General features: G+C 40.3%; 1 protein-coding gene across 1 annotated transcript in view; it reads right to left on the bottom strand.

Moving 5' to 3' along the window:
• hgh1 (HGH1 cochaperone) overlaps positions 1-17,316 on the bottom strand; it is a 38,562-nt gene that overhangs the window by 16,163 nt on the left and 5,083 nt on the right. Inside the window, exons 2-5 of the mRNA XM_071915444.2 lie at positions 16,792-16,914; positions 15,641-15,779; positions 13,478-13,615; positions 1,500-1,651 (exon numbers count right to left, since the gene is read on the bottom strand). Coding sequence (XP_071771545.1) covers positions 1,500-1,651; positions 13,478-13,615; positions 15,641-15,779; positions 16,792-16,901 — 539 coding nt within the window. The 5' untranslated portion in view covers positions 16,902-16,914. The remainder of the gene's footprint in view (positions 1-1,499; positions 1,652-13,477; positions 13,616-15,640; positions 15,780-16,791; positions 16,915-17,316) is intronic.

Raw genomic sequence — 17,316 nt, 5'->3', positions numbered from 1 at the left:
GTGCGCGGGTCAACTCTGAGGTAGCATGCAACATTTGGTGGTATTGTACCTATAGTTGACGCTATAGCAATATTCTAACTTTAAATGGCCACAACACACTGGCTTAGTCCCATTCAGTTGACTTTCAACATTGGTGTCCCTTTGTCTTGTGTCCCCACTGCACAACACTAACACCAGTGGCCTAGTGGTTAAGACACAGGTCTGCAGTACACAAGATTGTGGGTTCAAATCACGTTATCAGCACTTTTCTATGTTTGCAAATGAGTTAGTAGTAAATTATATTGCAGGCTACCATTTTGACAAAATTAGTTCAATTTAATTGTAAAGTTTTTCCACTGCCTCCTTTGTTAAAGCAGATTCCATGATAACAGTGGCAAAAGATAATCTTGGACATTAAAGGGTAACTTCGGTATTTTTCAAACTAGACCCTATTTTCCCATCTTTTTGTGTCTAAGTGACTAAAGGGGACAACAATTTTTGAAATTGGTCCAGTATTGAGCGAGATTGCTTCAGCCGGCAGCCGCGAAACAGGCTGCAATGTAATCCGACGGGGTAAATTGCACCGTCAATGTACGTCCACTAAAAGTGCTTGTTTTTGCCACTGACAGGCTCAGAATGTTATTATAAGTGTCTGACAACATTATGGAAAGGACCCTACAGAGAAATGAAACGTTTTTCTTTACCTTTCGCTTGATCCGGTCTGTGTGTAACCAAGTCTCGCTCAAGTCTCGCGAGAGTTGAGTTTTGCAGGAAGTTACACACAGACCGGATCAAGCGAAAGGTAAAGAAAAACGTGTGTATGTACATCTTTGGACAATTTAGCACATTGTGCTTGGACCCCATTCATTGCCGCATGCGGCTATATTTAGATTTTGTCTTTTTTACAGTCTTTAATTTTAACAAGATAATTTGCAGGTTGGTATTCTCTTTAGATCTTCATAACATTTCAACTTGTGTTGTTTAATTTATTTTTGCCAATACTCTATGATGGAGATAGTTTGGCTCTTATCTTAACTCTTATCTTATCTTAACTCTTATCTTATCTTATCTTAACTTGCAGGCTCTTATCTGGAATGGAAGGATGGAATTATTGTGCTGGGTTTCTATCCCATGCAATTTAATAAGACTTCACTGCCATAAAGTAAGATTGGCTGTATTATGGATTCAAATATCTTCGATCCAAATTTTTATTGGAGGATTGAATTTAGAGATGTTTTTTCTAATTGCATAATAGGCTCGTCGTGCCTTTTCTGTCAGGGCTGTGATTGCCATGTTAAACCTTCCTGATGAACTTATTGTTAGTCGAAGATAGGTATAAGGACTGCTGTGCGCTATGATGTTTTCTCCAAGTGTAAACTGGTACTTCTTTCCCTATGATCTGGCTTTCTTTTGGAAGACCATGATCCGTGTTTTGTTCATGTTTACTGTTAGAGGCCAGTTCTGACAGTATGTCTGAAGGAGTGACAGGATGTGTTGTAACGCCCCCACCCCCACCCCACCTGTCCTTGTCCAGTATGTAGTTTCTGGCTTCAGATAGCTGCGTTAGGTTGGAAAGCAAAGGTCCCAGGTAGTGGAGGGAAGCCTTCTTGTTGTATCCTTCAGTACAGAAAATCTCCACCAGATGGCTTAGACCAACCTCCTCCTGGAGGACCTGAAACAGGAAGTAAACACTACATATATTACACAGTCTATTGTCATATATCTCAAACATATCTATTCCATCACTGTACCTGTAACAAAAAAATACTCAATGGAATTATCACATTAAATAGCAAGTGAAACTATTTGTAAAATAAATGCAGATTAATCTCAGGAAAAAAATTAAGATTAAGATTAACCACCCCTGATGTCATGAGCTGCATATGAACAAACAAAACTAGTACACTCACAGGCTCCCCAAACAAATAAGTTGATATAAAATACAAGTCAGACTTGAAATAAAAAAAATAAAAAAAATTTGATTTAATTTCACATTCTAAAGTAGTTTTGAATAAAGATAGTAATACGATGTTAGAGGAATTCAGAACGTACCACACAATATTATTACTATTTTGGGGAGCTCTGTGTGTATGTGCTAGGGGTGTAACGGTACATGTATTCGTACCGGACCGTTTCGGTACAGGACTTTAGGTACGGTGCAGATGTGTACCGAATGCAATCTTAGTAGGCTTGTTTTGCGTGCGGAACATACTTCAAATCCGAGTTCCCACACGAACATATTAAGTGGCGGACCGGAAGTTTGTTTAGTCTCCGCCTCGCACTTTGAGCGTACTACACAGACAGCACGCTTAGCCTAGCCTCTGGCTAGCGAACGTCATGGCCAATGCAAACGATAAGCCAGAGCTTGAAGACCCTCCCTTATCGTTAAGGTCTCCTGTTTGGGAACACTTCGGTTTCCCGGTGAAATACAACAACGGACAAAGACAAGTGGATAAGACGAAAGCTGTGAGCCAACATTGTTCAGTAGTGATCGGGTATGTTTCTGGCAACACGTCAAACTTGATAACTCATTTGAAACGGCACCACGTGAATGTGAATATCACTGCTGCAAGGAAAAAAACGAGTGTAGTGCAAACGCTGCTCCCTTTGTCATTTAAACAGCCTTTCGCTGGTAATTCAGATCGGGCCAAAGCAATAACAAATGCTGCACTTTAGTCAATGTGGAAAAGTTCATTTGATAAAAAAAGAAAAGATTATTATAGTTATTAGGGGTCCTAGCACGTAGTGCTGGGAACCCTATTGTAATTGTTCCGATTATTAGGGGTCCTAGCACGTAGTGCTGGGAACCCTATTGTTTTTGTTCCGATTATTATTAGGGGTCCTAGCACGTAGTGCTGGGAACCCTATTGTTTTTGTTCCGATTATTAGGGGTCCTAGCACGTAGTGCTGGGAACCCTATTGTTTTTGTTCCGATTATTAGGGGTCCTAGCACGTAGTGCTGGGAACCCTATTGTTTTTGTTCCGATTATTATTATTAGGAATTATTAGGGCCTGAGCACCGACCGGTGCGAGGACCTATTGTAATGCAAGGAATTATTATTTTTCTGCCGAATGAATCGCATTTTTGAGGGGCTAAAGGTGCTCGAAAACTCACCAAACTTTGCACATGCCTCAGAAGTGGTGAAAAATTATATATTTTAAGGGCCTTGCGCATGTTTGATAAGTGTCCCGGCCTCAACATTTCTACATGCCAATTTTCAATCACAGTCATAGCGCCACCTACTGGCAACACAGGAAGTGCTCTGTAACTCCACTGTACATGGTCAAATCTGCCCCAAACTTCACATGTTTGATGACACTCCTGGCATGAAGACATCAACATGCCAATATTCAGTTATGGTCACAGCGACACCTACTGGCAACACAGGAAGTGGTTTGTAACTCGGCTGTACGTGGTCAAATCTGCCCCAAACTTCACACGTTTGATGAGACTCCCGGCCTCAACACATCTACAGGCCAATTTTCAATCATAGTCATAGCGCCACCTACTGGCAAAAGGAAATGACATGTTTTATAATGAAAATTCAGAGTCACGTCGACCGGTCGGTGTCCAGTAACGCCGCCGCGGCTGCGGCACACCCCGACGTGCGCGAAGTGCGAGGGCCCGATCATCGCTTTAATTATTATTATTAGGGCCCGAGCACCGACCGGTGCGAGGACCTATTGTAATGCAAGGAATTATTAGGGCCCGAGCACCGACCGGTGCGAAGCCCTATTGAAATGCAAGGAATTATTATTATTAGGGGTCCTAGCACGTAGTGCTGGGAACCCTATTGTAATTGTTCCGATTATTAGGGGTCCTAGCACGTAGTGCTGGGAACCCTATTGTAATTGTTCCGATTATTATTAGGGGTCCTAGCACGTAGTGCTGGGAACCCTATTGTAATTGTTCCGATTATTATTATTATTAGGGGTCCTAGCACGTAGTGCTGGGAACCCTATTGTTTTTGTTCCGATTATTATTATTAGGGGTCCTAGCACGTAGTGCTGGGAACCCTATTGTAATTGTTCCGATTATTAGGGGTCCTAGCACGTAGTGCTGGGAACCCTATTGTAATTGTTACGATTATTATTATTTTTCTTCTTCTTCTCGTGCCCTAAAAGTATCTGGACCTCAGAAACCATAAGCCCCACAGCACCCAAACTTTCCACATAGGTTGGAAATCTCACCCACTACTCAGGAAACAAAAATTACCCCAATCTACCTGATGGTGGCGCTATAACAGCCTACTTCACGTTTTGGTCCATAACTTCTGAACCGTGAGTCATAGAGTCAAAATTCCTCTACTCTTGGATTCCTTGGATCATTACGCATCTACCCAGATAGGCCACGCCCATTTCCGTCTGACTAGATTTTCCGCCATTTTGAATTTTCTCTAAAACCTATTTTTGCGAACTCCTCCTAGACCGTTGAGGCAATCATCTCCAAATTTGCCATGCATCATCTCTGGACTCCCCTGATTAAAAAACATTAAAAGATATTTGATATTCCATACTGTTGTGATATAATTAGCTGCCAAAGTTTAGTCACAGGTTGTGGGCGGGGTCCATTTTACAAAAATTGCCATAACTCATGAGTGCATTGTGCTACCTTCACCAAATGTTGTACACTTGTGCAGATATCTACTCTGAGATACCAACCAGAATTTCCTGTCATTCTGCCCATAGGGGGCGCTACAGCAACATTTTACATTTTAAATGCCCATAATTCAGTCACTATAAGTCATAGAAACAAAATTATTTTTTTCCTGTATTCCTTGGGTGAAGCCACATCATATTCATAGGCCCCGCCCATTGCCGCCATATTAGACTTTCCGCCATTTTGAATTTTCTCAAAAACCCATTTTGGCGAACTCCTCCTACACCGTTGAACCTATCTACTCCAAATTTGGTATGCATCATCTCTGGACTCCCATGATTAAAAAACATTAAAAGATATTTGGTACTCCATATCGTTTGGCCGCAATATGCCAATCAATTTCATGCCGTGGCACAGATTTGACAAAATGAGCCATAACCCGTGATGGCTTTGTGCTATCTTCACTGAATCTGGTACACTTGTGCACATATCTACTCTGAGGACATGTGCAATATTTGGTGTCTATATCTCACATTTAACCCAGAGGTCACCAGCTGCTAGGACCCCGTCATTGCCGCTTGCGGCTATATTTATTATTAGGGGTCCTAGCACGTAGTGCTGGGAACCCTATTGTAATTGTTACGATTATTATTATTTTTCTTCTTCTTCTCGTGCCCTAAAAGTATCTGGACCTCAGAAACCATAAGCCCCACAGCACCCAAACTTTCCACATAGGTTGGAAATCTCACCCACTACTCAGGAAACAAAAATTACCCCAATCTACCTGATGGTGGCGCTATAACAGCCTACTTCACGTTTTGGTCCATAACTCCTGAACCGTCAGTCATAGAATCAAAATTCCTCTACTCCTGGATTCCTTGGATCATTACGCATCTACCCAGATAGGCCACGCCCATTTCCGTCTGACTAGATTTTCCGCCATTTTGAATTTTCTCAAAAACCTACTTTTGCGAACTCCTCCTAGACCGTTGAAGCAATCATCTCCAAATTTGCTATGCATCATCTCTGGACTCCCCTGATTAAAAAACATTAAAAGATATTTGATATTCCACACCGTTCTGATATAATTAGCTTCCAAAGTTTAGTCACAGCTTGTGGGCGGGGTCTATTTCACAAAAATTGCCATAACTCATGAGTGCATTGTGCTACCTGCAACAAATTTGGTACACTTGTGCAGATGTCTACTCTGAGATAGCAACCAGAAGTTCCTGTCATTCTGCCCATAGGGGGCGCTACAGCAACATTTTACATTTTAAATGCCCATAATTCAGTCACTATAAATCATAGAAACGAAATTCTTTTTTTCCTGTATTCCTTGGGTGAAGCCACATCATATTCATAGGCCCCGCCCATTGCCGACATATTAGACTTTCCGCCATTTTGGATTTTCTCAAAAACCCATTTTGGCGAACTCCTCCTACACCGTTGAACCTATCTACTCCAAATTTGGTATGCTTCATCTCTGGACTCCCATGATTAAAAAACATTAAAAGATATTTGGTACTCCATATCGTTTGGCCGCAATATGCCAATCAATTTCATGCCGTGGCACATATTTGACAAAATGAGCCATAACCCGTGATGGCTTTGTGCTATCTTCACTGAATCTGGTACACTTGTGCACATATCTACTCTGAGGAAATGTGCAATATTTGGTGTCTATATCTCACATTTAACCCAGAGGTCACCAGATGCTAGGACCCCGTCATTGCCGCTTGCGGCTATATTTTTGCATTAGATTCGGGAACCTGGGCACCAACCTGGAACTCATCAGTAATCAGAGTCATCCCTAAAGAAGACAAGGATTTAACTGAGTGCTCATCATATAGGCCAGTATCATTATTAAACACAGATCAAAAAATATTATCTTCAATAATATCAGAGAGGATAAAAGAAATAATGCCAAATATAATAAATAGAGACCAGTGTGGTTTTGTTATTAACAGGTACTTAGCTGATAATATAAGGCGTACTTTAAATATAATTGATCACTGTCAAAAAAATAAAAAAGATTTGCTGTTGCTAACAATCGATGCAGAAAAAGCATTCGATAGGGTACTTTGGCCCTATATTTTTAAGACAGCAAAAGCCTTTGGTTTTCATCCCAAATTCATCTCATGGTTACAATTAATGTACAAAAACCCTGTAGCACAAGTAAAGGTCAATGGTACCCTATCAAGACGTCTAAAAATACATAAGGGAACCAGACAGGGAGATCCACTGTCCGGCCTGATTTTTGCCATGTGCATGGAACCTCTGGCTGAAGCAGTGAGACAGCAGAACCACATTAAAGGAGTAACAATAGGACAAGAGGACCATAAGTTGGCACTGTACGCCGATGATGTTATCATGTATATAACATCACCTGAAACCTCACTACCTGCCTTAAAGGAAACAATAAAAGAATACAGTGAATTCTCAGGATATAAATTAAATGAAACTAAATGCGAATCAATAACCATTGGTAACGAATTAACGCAGACGGCTAATAATAATTTCAAGTTAAAATGGAATTAGAACAAAATAAAATATTTGGGAATTTTTATTCACAAGGACTTGAACGAAATGTACGAAATTAATTATCAGCCTTTAGAAGACAAAATCAAACATAATAGGTGGAAAATTATACCAGAATCCATTTTTTGCCGAGTAGATACAATTGAAATGTTGATCCTCCCACAGTTTCTCTTCCTGTTTCACACCTTACCAATTCCAATTCCTACAGCATCTTTTAAACGGTGGAATAGATTAATCACTAACTTTCTCTGGAATAACAAAAGGAAAAGAATAAAATTCAATAAATTAATCAAAGCAAAAAAATGTGGTGGTTTAGCCGTTCCTAACCTGCAGAGCTATTTTAATGCAGCACAAATAAATCCAATAATGATATGGTCGAAGGACAGAGCAGAAGCAAAGTGGCTATCGATCGAGAAAGAATCCATACCAATATCCATAAAAACATTACCGTATATAGACAAAAAGGATTATTCACAAATCAAAGGACTAAACAGATGGGTAGATAATACACTAAAAAGCTGGAAAAATATATGTAAAATCCACAAAATATACTGAACAAAAATATAAACGCAACACTTTTGTTTTTGCTCCCATTTTTCATGAGTTGAAATAAAAGATCTAAGACTTTCTATGCACATAAAAGGCTTATTTCTCTCAAATTTTGTTCACAAATTTGTTTAAATCCGTGTTAGTGAGCACTTCTCCTTTGCCAAGATAATCCATCCACCTGACAGGTGTGGCATATCAAGATGCTGATTAAACAGCATGATTATTGCACAGGTGTTATTATTATTATTAGGCACTGAAGTATGGATCTCACATGACTAGGGCTACAGATATGCATTTTTTGAAAACCAGTCAGTATCTGGTGTGACCACCATTTGCCTCATGCAGTGCGACACATCTCCTTCGCATAGAGTTGATCAGGTTGTTGATTGTGGCCTGTGGAACGTTGGTCCACTCCTCTTCAATGACTGTGCGAAGTTGCTGGATATTGGCAGGAATTGGAACACGCTGTCGTACACGCCGATCCAGAGCATCCCAAACATGCTCAATGGGTGACATGTCTGGTGAGTATGCAGGCTGTGCAAGAACTGGGATGTTTTCAGCTTCCAGGAATTGTGTACAGATCCTTGCAACATGGGGCCGTGCATTATCATGCTGCAACATGAGGTGATGGCGGTGGATGAATGGAACGACAATGGGCCTCAGGATCTCGTCGCGGTATCTCTGTGCATACAAATTGCCATCAATAAAATGCACCTGTGTTCATTGTCCGTAGCCTACCATGGGGCACTCTGTTCACAACGTTGACATCAGCAAACCGCTCGCCCACACAACGCCATACACGCCGTCTGCCATCTGCCCGGTACAGTGAAAACCGGGATTCATCTGTGAAGAGAACACTTCTCCAAAGTGCCAGACACCATCGAAGGTGAGCATTTGCCCACTCAAGTCGGTTACGACGACGAACTGCAGTCAGGTCAAGACCCTGGTGAGGACGACGAGCACGCAGATGAGCTTCCCTGAGACAGTTTCTGACAGTTTGTGCAGAAATTCTTTGGTTTTGCAAACCAACTGTTGCATCAGCTGTCCGGGTGGCTGGTCTCAGACGATCTCGCAGGTGAAGAAGCCGGATGTGGAGGTCCTGGGCTGGCGTGGTTACACGTGGTCTGCGGTTGTGAGGCCGGTTGGATGTACTGCCAAATTCTCGGAAACGACATTGGAGACGGCTTATGGTAGTGAAATGAACATTTAATTCACGGGCAACAGCTCTGGTGGACATTCCTGCAGTCAGCATGCCAATTGCATGCTCCCTCAAAACTTGCAACATCTGTGGCATTGTGTTGTGTGATAAAACTGCACATTTTAGAGTGGCCTTTTATTGTGACCAGCCCAAGGCACACCTGTGCAATAATCATGCTGTTTAATCAGCATCTTGATATGCCACACCTGTCAGGTGGATGGATTATCTTGGCAAAGGAGAAGTGCTCACTAACACGGATTTAAACAAATCTGTGAACAAAATTTGAGAGAAATAAGCCTTTTGTGTGCATAGAAAAAGTCTTAGATCTTTTATTTCAACTCATGAAAAATGGGAGCAAAAACAAAAGTGTTGCGTTTATATTTTTGTTCAGTGTAAATAACGACCTGGTATACTTCCGAGAAATGGTATGGGATCCCCAATTTGAACCAAACAGAACAGATAACATACTGCAACTATGGGCATCAAAAGGATTAAAAACATATTCACAAATGCTGACCAACAATACCGTAAACTCATTTCAGTCATTAGTCTCTAGTTATGATTTGGCACAAATTCATTTTTATAAATATCTGCAAGTAAGGACTTATCTTTCAAAATTTTTTAAAAACCAAACTACTAAAGAAATGCACCCTTTAATTAGCTTTCTGATTAAAAGGTACAAGGTAATCAAAAACTCTCTGTCAAAAATATATAAAACTCTTGAGAACAATATGGACACCAATAATGGCATTCAACAAAAATGGATCTCCGAAATAGGAGATCAGCTGAATGAAGAAGATTGGAAGCAAGTATGCAGAGAAATTCATAAAACAACAAATTCTAAATATTGGAGGGAATTTGCATGGAAATTATATACAAGATTCTTTCTTACTCCAAATGTACATTCTAAAATTAACACATCAATGAAATCAGACTGCTGGAGAAAATGCGGTGAGACAAAGGCAAACCACTCGCACATTTTCTTTTTCTGCCCCGTTTTAAAATCATTTTGGCATTTATTCATAGCAGGTATTATGGGTATTTTTAATATGAAAAAAACAATCAACCCTATATATATTATTCTTGGAAAATCACCACCAGAGCTAATGCAGGAAACGGACCAGTACCTATATAGAATACTCAGAATCGCAGCCCTGAAGCAAATAACTAGGAATTGACTAAAACCCTCAAGTCCAATCAGTTCAAAGATGGAAAGTAACGATACAGGAAATCTCAGAAATGGAGAGAATAACTTATAGAGTTAGAAATGAAGAGACAGAGTATAAAAGACGTTGGTTTAAGTGGATGAGATATGAGGCTATCAATTAATTTATGAAATTACTTAAACTCAGATTAACAAAAGAATTTACAAAAGAACAGAGGCAGATCTTGGGAAAACAAATAATCATATAGACATACTCAGTGAACACATCTTAGAGGAGGAGTAGACACACACACACATACACTCTTTTTTTTTCGTTTGTTTGTCCTGGTTATCTTTAGTTAGTATAATTAACAACCTTTTTAGTTAATTTATATAAGTGAGTGTAGGTATATCCGTATGCGTGTATGAAGCTATGTATGTACATATAAATATTTGTGTGCACACGTGTGTATATGTATGTATGTGTATATATGGATGAATATGTAATTACTCTTGTTTTTTTTTTTCTTTCTTTCCTTCTGTGTGTATCACCGGGTGTATAAAATACAAAAAATGAAAAAAAAATAATAATAATTGCAAGGACATGAAAATATACTGGACATCTTGTGGTTGTACTGATTTATGAATTAATTGCAATAAAAGTATGAAAAAAAAAAAAATAAAAAAAAGATTAACCACCCCAAAACATAACAGACATGGTCTGAAATTAACATCGCGCCAAATACGGGTAAATTGTTGGCTGTGGCGGGCAAAATCGTCAAGTCACCTGACACCATGGTGGGTAGGTTTTTGGTATTATTTTAACAAATCCTATTTCCATGGGCACAATCCTCGTTCCGGATGCCGGAGGAGACGGCAGTAAGTGTTGTGAGACATTCTCACATTTTCTATCCTATGTTTTCTCAACATTGCACTCCTACCAGTTCTACGGTTGAGTTCGTGCGGTGGAAAAAAGAGAAAACTCCGCCGCTGTCTGTGGTGGTTTATTAAGACCTTATGGATAAACTGACCCCTCTGGTTTGTGGTGCTACTGATGTCAAGTAAACTGAAAACACAGGCCATGGTAGCTGCCATATTGACCATTTCCAGATCACGTGACATGTCTGGATGCGCACACATCTGGAGGCAAAAAGCAGTGTTTCCAGTGTTTCCCTTATATAGGGAATATATATACATAATTATAGCCTACTGTAAAATCATGACCCGCCATGCTAAAATATTTTCTATAGTGTTTTGTATAATCGTTCTACTGGTCTACCTTATAATGGCTTTGCACACATGGTTACTCAATATATTTTGACTTTTTTTTTTTTATATTATGCTTTTACAGATACAAGCTTCGTGAATACCATTCAGAGAGCCTATCACTGATCTGCAACTACTCAGGAATATATATGGGGCTGATTTGTGTATGTTTAAAAGTCCTTGAGCTTTAGGATTGCAGTCTCATGCTGAGGAGGTGTTTGTTCAGTCTCTTCTTGAAGGCATGAACACTACTTGATGTAATGTCTCCGACAACAGGGGGGGAAGGCTGTTCCATGTTGTTACAGCAGAGTGGAGAAAGCTCCTGTCAAGGCATTTGGTGTTAGCCCTGGGGAGTGACAAGGCATGGTTTGGTGGTAGCCTCTGGGTGGTTCGACCTGGGACATGAGCTGAGGGTAGCAGTGCTTTCAGGTCTGCTGGACAGTTGGGAGTATGCATCTTGAAAAGAACAGTTGTTGCAGCAACTGTTCTGCGATGGCTCAGCTTGGTGATGGCATAATCCTTTAGGGCATAGTCCTCATCCACACCAATGATCTTTAGTGCCTTATTCTGGATGATATCTAGCTGCCTAAGAGTGGTTTGTGAGGTATTAATCCAGGCAAGGCAGGAGTACTCCATGATGCTCCTGACCAGGGTTTTGTAGACGTTGGCTCTGTCTCTAGGATCAAGCTTGTTGGCCAACTTCGGCAATGCTGCGAGACGTTGTCCAGCACGTTTGCAGATGTTAGACAGATGGCTGGTCCACTGGAGTTTTCTGTCAATGCACAGTCCTAGAACTTCCATCTGCTCACTGAGCTTGATTTTAGTGCTCCCAAAGAAGAGATCAGGACGAGATGGATTCCTCTTTCTGGACAGGATCATTGCCTTACACTTGCTGGGCTCGAAGGTGACCTTCCAGGCGTCAGCCCACTTTCTGATGTTTTCCAGGTCTTTGTTTAGGCTTGCTGCCACCTCAGGCCCATTTGATGGTGTTAAGGGTGCGAAGATGGTGGAATCATCCGCGTAAAGAAACATGTTGTTCTCACATTGTTCCACAACATCATCTATGAAGATGGAGAATAATAATGGGCCGAGAATGGATCCCTGAGGTACTGATGCATTGATGGGGCATGGTGATGAAGACTGACCAGAGAGCACAACTCTGATGGATCTTCCTTGAAGGTAATTCTGTAGCCATATATGTAGTCTACCAGTTATGCCCTTTGACGTAAACTTTACACAAAGGCCATTGTGCCAGACCTGGTCGAATGTGCCCTTAATATCTAGCGCAACAATGCATACTTCACCGCCTTTGTCAAGGATGTTGTTCCACGTCTGGGACAAAACTGTGAGGAGATCGTCTGTGCTGTGATTTAAATCGAATTGTTTATCAGAGATAAGGCCATGGCGGAGGAGGACATGTTCACCAAGTTTCATGATGATTGGGAAAATCTGTTGTGAAGTAAATTTAGCCTACATGCCATGCCTCCTCCTCCTAAGAGTTAATATCAGCAAAAAGGAAGTACATATAAAAAAATCTGTTAACAGATTTTAAAGAGCTTGGTCCAGAGATGTTACTGACCGATTTTGGTGGTAATCGGTCAAATGGTGTAGTAAATGTTTTTCCAAAAATTCAAAATGGCAGAAAATCTAAGTGGACTTTGGTGGTCCAAGAGGCAAATTTGTAGATCTGGGTCAGATACATATGTGTACCAAGTTTCATGACAATCGGACAAACGGTGTAGAAGATACAGCCCTTAAACCTTTTGACATATCAACTTATCTCATTATAACGAGAAACGCTACATTACATATGGAGCTTAAAATGACTAAGAACAGCATTATTTTGGAATGCAGTGCTGCCAAGCCAATTTCAATTCGATTTTCATGATAATGAGAGTATGTATATTTAAAACTGTCTTTAATGTTTATTGTCACTGTTTTTATATTGATTGTTTTAGATGCATGTAACAATCTAGAGATGCAGTGCAGTTCCACAGCAAAGACAGTGTACTGCTGCAACTTGTGCCCTTTTGTGATGTGGGTTTCTTCAAACCAACACAGCAGGATAAAGTACAGTGTACTTAAAAAGACATTTCAATCGTGCAGTCATGCATGAAGGCAATGTAATTTTTTTGGGGGGCCACATTCATGGGCCTCAAGCAGTAAAGGCAAGTTGGGGTCATGGGTCTTTCAGAGGACTAACCTTGAGGACAGTCCTGCACGTCTTTTTGTGGCGGGTCAGGTTGGACAGGATGGTACAGATCCGATCAGAGAACAAGTACTCTGCATCCAAAAGGTTCTTAAATAACACTGGAAGACTATTGGCCTCTGTCACCAACACCTGGGAGAGAGGAGAAACAAATGTACACATTCTTGTACATTTTACTTTTTTTCATGTTTTCCTTAAAGGTCCCATATCGTAGAAAACAGGATTTCCCTTGCCTCTTTGATTATAAAGGAGTTGGATGTGCTATCTAAACATGGTGAAAGTATCAAAACGCACGGTCGCCAACTAAATCCACACAATCCAGATTAGAAAACCGAGCCTCTAAATGAGCCGTTTGGACTTCTGTAACTTTGTGGTGTCACAAAGGTTCGCTCATTATCATTTTTGTAAGAAATAATAGGCTAACAGAGTGTTTTTTTCGGGTTAGTAGTATTTCATTTGAACATGTCAATACAGTTAGTCTGATATTCCTCATTTTAATAAACCATCTTATATTTTGTCTGTTATTTTATCATGCTGGCTTTGTCATAGTTGAGTTTAAGTGCTAAGGAGGAACACCGCCAGGCTGTGTGTGTGCATTTGTGCATTTGTTAGTAACGTTTTTTGCCATGCAGAGTGCTTAGGTTCCTTAGTTCCTCCTGAAACAAAAATGCGCGGTGCCCGCCTGCCCTTTTGTGGCTGAAAACATTAATGAAACAAACAGCATCAGGATGTGAACCCAGAACTTGCACTGTCACCACTACTAGACCAACTAGGATACAGTGCCCACTAGGCTAACCTAACCCTTACTCCTAATTCCTGCAATAGGGCTTGGACTCTTTTACGATTCACGATGGGGCAGTATTTGGGCACCAATTCAGCATAGCAGAGGGCGCCATTGTCTGCTGTGCCAGTGACTTTTCAGTGACCAACATGTGCCTGGCAGTAATCTAGCATGCAAGAGGTGGGTCATCGGTAGAGTTTAGCCAAAAGGAAAAACCCACAGACTTTAAAGCTCTATGTGATAACTTGCACTCTATCGATTTTACTGCTGTCAAACTTTTAATGATGTCAGACAACAAACAATCATGTGCTTATTGATCACGTAAACACTAACAATATGTTAAGATGCTTGAGATAAAACATTGTGTCTGTCGTTGTAGAATACTACTCACCAAAAGCTATGGGCTAAAATATAGCTACGATGCTAACGCAGCCGCGGTAGTTAGCATTAGCGATAGCGTCTACTAATATAGTACCCAGATGTTACGAGTACACTACTATTTCCTATTTATGCTACTATTACCACAGCTCAGAATCGGCTGTTCCAGAGGGTCTCATGTTATGATGATGGTTTCGTTGGAGCTTGGAAAGGCCAATTCCAAGACTAATAGCAATTAAAAGTGAATGTTTCACCACTAAAAAGTTATCACATAGAGCTTTAAGGGAAAATCTGAAGCAGATACAACCGGAGAAGTAAACAGAAAACAAACATTTATGCTAGTAGAGTAGACAATTACAACCTTGCTCATGTTACAGAATATGGTGTAAGAACAGTGTATTTAGATAGAGTTGACTGCTCGACCTTCTGCTAGTTAGCCTCTTAGCTTTGCATTGGAAATTACTATTAAGATTAGCAAGATAGCTAACTAGTAGTTAGTAGAAGCTAGTTCGCTAAAACTGCTCATTACTTGACCCATTGTCTCCTCCCAGAGCTTGCAGTTTGAGTCATGGATGAGCAAAGTAACTTATTACAAGTTATGTTTGATAGATAAATAATGCTGTGATTTCCGTATGATTTTATCCAGGGTGGGGTGAGAGGATGCCATGGGATACTGGATCAGAAGAAGCCACATTCTGAAAGCCTCAAAGAGGGACCAAGGTGTGGCCTACAGATTGTGAATTATTTCATATGCATGGATATTTATATACACTTGTGACAACAATTTGTTACATGTTACAATTAACCTGTTATAACATCACATAATCTTAAATGCTCATATATGTCGTCATATTTTCTGTAATTTGAGGTTTAAGATTATTAAATTGCTAATCACAGAATTAAGGTGTCATTATTGAGTGTGCGAGACAGTGTAGCTGTCTACTATGATGCAATGCCAGAGTGGCTAATCCTAAATCTAACCAAATGAGACAAATTACCTGGTGCAGTGTCTCATCAGCTGACAGATTAATGAGCGCGTGGTAACAATCCTTCACTATAGCAATAGAGGGGTCAGCGGTCAGATCAACCAGGGCCACCAGGAAGTCAGGTTTAGAGCGGAGATAGCAGCAGCCATCCCTGGAGAACAGACATGGATTACTATAGCAATAGCTAGTTAGTAAACAAGCGGATGAGAAATTGGTAGAGCAGCAAATCCTCAAAACAGTAGAACAAAGCAAAACCATCCTAAATCTGTGAAGTGTCCCCTTTAAGAAATGGGTTGTTATATTTAAAGATATTTGACAACAAAAGTGGTTAAATCAATGGACAGAATGAAATACAACAAAAATTCTTAGGGTGCTGAAAACAACCTGATTGAAGAAGCAAGGGGTGCATAAAGTCATGTAACTTAAGACTGGATGCTCAGAAATGAATGTAATTTTCAATATATTCTGTTTAGTGTCTATTTTACATACCCTGAGAACACCAAATTAATATCACTTTACAGTTATGATTTACAAGCTTCTAAATACATAGACACAATAGGTGAGAAACCCATAAATGGACTCCTTTGGTGAGTCAAACTATACCTTTTGATACACTATATGGCCAAAAGTATGCAGACACCCTGTCTAATTAGTGGATCCGGCTATTTTAGCCACACCCATTGCCGACAGGTATATAAAATCAAGCATACAGCCATGCAATCTCCATAGACAAGCACTGGCAGTATAATGGGCCGTACTGAGAAGCTCAGTGACATTCAACATGGAACCATCATAGGATGCCACCTTTCCAACAGTCAGTTTGTCAAATTTATGCCCTGCTAGACCCAGTCAACTGTAAATGCTGTTATTGTGCATGTTATTCTACATTAACTGGTATACTTTGTTAACATAAAGGTCAGCTGATACAAATTTGACTTTTCAAACACAATGCAGCCTAATTTAATCAAGTTTATTTAACCTTGCATATTAAACATGCATGTATATAAAAAAAACATTAATTGAAGAAAGAAGCCCAGTGGTTGTCATTGTAAAGCACCTTCTAATGGATGGACTAATAGCTACTGATGGGCTAATTGCTATTACGAATATTTTACATTAAGCGGAAAAATAATCCCGGATATTATTATTTTTATTTATCATACCTGTGTGCAGATAGGCCCAGGATGTACTCAGTGGCTTGACCTTTGACATCAGGTCGTGTGTCAAGGGTCAGGAAGGAAAGCAACTCCAACGCCTCAGAGTCACTCAGCATTTTGTGACAATGTCTGCATAACATGAGAAACAACAATGAACAACATCCAAATACTGTCCACACAAGGGTGAACCAATACCCAACCACGTATAAATAAAGGTAAAAATAATTTTAACAACAAAACATTATCACACTGCGAGTGACACAATCAACAAGTCTCCACAACTTTTCGTAAAAAGATGTCAGGAATAACCATCTCAATAATGATGCTTGGAGAACACTGGGCTCAATGGTAAGCTCTGAACTGGTTAGGGTTGGTTCCAGACTCCTTGACCAAGTCTGAAGAGTGGGCGGGTCACGATTAGGGATGGGAATCGAGAACCGGTTCCAAATTGTCTGATCCATCGGAATCGTATGCCTCCGAGGTTATCAATTCTTTTTATCGATGCCGGCATGTTTTTCTGACCGTTGCGCA

Source organism: Centroberyx gerrardi, chromosome 5 (assembly GCF_048128805.1).
Source record: "Centroberyx gerrardi isolate f3 chromosome 5, fCenGer3.hap1.cur.20231027, whole genome shotgun sequence".
NCBI lineage: Eukaryota > Metazoa > Chordata > Actinopteri > Beryciformes > Berycidae > Centroberyx > Centroberyx gerrardi.
The sequence above is the reverse complement of the archived record's forward strand: the minus strand, read 5'-3'. Positions and strand labels throughout refer to the sequence as shown.